The 1,953-nt window shown below is 60.3% G+C and overlaps 1 protein-coding gene across 1 annotated transcript; it reads right to left on the minus strand.

Moving 5' to 3' along the window:
• Positions 1-1,667, minus strand: LOC135671270 (BAHD acyltransferase DCR-like). The gene has a single exon (XM_065179299.1). The coding sequence runs from the start codon at positions 1,624-1,626 to the stop codon at positions 157-159; it is 1,470 nt and encodes a 489-aa protein (XP_065035371.1). The 5' UTR covers positions 1,627-1,667; the 3' UTR covers positions 1-156.
• Positions 1,668-1,953: the final 286 nt, after the last annotated feature.

The following is a 1,953-nucleotide window of genomic DNA, read 5'->3' on the forward strand; positions in this document are numbered from 1 at the left end:
GGAACAAAGAAAGAAACATCTACATTAAACTTGAAACATACAACTGGGCATTGGAGACGAGGAAACGAACACAGTGCACTGTAGAGCAACATATCCGACGACTGGAACGAGTTCACAAGGCAGTTGGTGTAAGGCTTGGTCGCCGCCATCACTTCTCTACATGGATACGTAGCTCATGAACTCCTCGTCGCGGAGGAGATCCGCCATGGTCTCCGGCGTCAGGCACACCTCCAGCTCCACGCTCCCGCCACCCTCATGCCCCGGGAACGCCGACATCTTCCCGTCGAACTTGTTGGCCCGGCCACTACGCACCGCCGCCGGCCGACCCCACCCGAAGTCATTTCCTTCATACATGGGGAACCGGGGGGAGCTCCCCATGGTCAACCCCGCGCCGTCCGGGTTCCCCAGCGGGAAGCACCGTGGCGCTGCCTCCCACTCCGCCACCCCGCACCGAACCGCCTCGTCCCCGTGCCCCGCCACGCTGCGGTGCAGCAGCGCCGCCACCCAGCGGAGGTCCCGCCCCGCCACCTCCCCCACCGCCGCCTTCGTCGGGATGCTCTGGATCGCGTTCCCGAAGTAGTTCGCCGCCACTGGGGGAACCACCCGGTGCCGGCAATTCACCGCAATACGGAACGTGGTTATGGCCTCAGCCGGCAGCCGCGTTCGCGCCCGCGTCACCGACCGCCAGACGTGGGCGCACAGTGACTGGAAGGACGAAATCTCCTCCTCGTCGTTCACTTCCACCGTCTTCGGGTCGTGGGTTTGCTTGCCGTAAACCTCGGCGTCCTTGGAGTCTCCAGCGACGACGTTTTTGGTGCGGCGGTTGGCCCTCGATTTTAGCTCGAGAACGGCGTCCCGGCTGAAGTGGAAGATCCGTTCTCGAAGCGGTGCATTCACTGGAAAGGTCACCTCCGGGCCACGGCCATCCGGGAAGCACAGCACCGCCTTGGACCCGCCGAAGTAGTTGCGGTGGAAGTCGGGCTTTGCGGGGTCACCGCCGCGGCAGAGCTCCGCCCATGCGTTGAGGAAGTTCCAGAAGGAGGTCCCATCGACGACGGCGTGGTTGACGGCCGCGCCAAGGAAGACAGCTCCATCGGCAAGCTCGGTGAGCTGGAAAGCCGCCAGCGGGCGGGTGTGACCGTGGAAGCTGATGGATCCGTCGAGGGGGAAGAGGGACTTGACTGCCGGCGGCACATCTGCGGAGGGAGGGAGGAGGTCAGGGAGGGAGAGGGAAGCGGCCGTGGCATGGGAGAACTCGGCGCCGGCGTCGTTGCAGGAGACGAGGATGCGACCGTCAGGGAGGGTGCAGAGGCGGCCAGCGAGGGCGGGGAAGATGGAGAGGGCGCGGGAGAGGGAGGAGGTGAGGAGGGAGAGGAGTGAGGCAACGGGTATTGGCGGAGAGGAGAAGAAGAGGCCCTTTTGGATGTAGTGGCACGACAGCATGGGGAGGTCGGACACCGAGAGCGGGAGGTCGCCGAGGTCGGACCTGCGGTCGGGGTAGACTGTGCATCTCGACACCACGGAGACACCAGTAGCAGGAGAGGAGAAGATGGAACTGAGACCACCACTGATGAGAGAAGCAGCAGCAAGAGAAGGATGGTGGAAGGTGGAAAGGATTGGAGACATGGTGATATGCGTTCCTGGTTTGCTCAACGCAGCAGCTGATTTCTAGCACTTGGGATGGAAGAGAAGCCGGGAGCTGGGGAGGGCTTATAAAGGGGGGATGGAGGTTTGGTGCATGCATTTGGACTCAGCTAGACTGGTCTGACACTACAGCTCTTGGTTGAATGAAAAAACATTTGAAGATTTGGGACTCACCATAGGGAAAGATCAAGAGAAGTGGGTGAAGCACAGTATGATAATTGGTTTCTTAGGGCACAGCACAGTATAATAAATAGTTTGTTAGGTTACAGTCTAATAAAGATTGATTAAGAGAGAAAGTTTACTTCTTAA

This window comes from Musa acuminata, unplaced genomic scaffold, assembly GCF_036884655.1.
Source record: "Musa acuminata AAA Group cultivar baxijiao unplaced genomic scaffold, Cavendish_Baxijiao_AAA HiC_scaffold_1138, whole genome shotgun sequence".
Classification (NCBI taxonomy): domain Eukaryota; kingdom Viridiplantae; phylum Streptophyta; class Magnoliopsida; order Zingiberales; family Musaceae; genus Musa; species Musa acuminata.

What these genes read in the sequence shown, in the direction of transcription:
- LOC135671270 (XM_065179299.1), bottom strand. Translation starts at nt 1,626, where the DNA reads ATGTCTCCAATCCTTTCCACCTTCCACCATCCTTCTCTTGCTGCTGCT.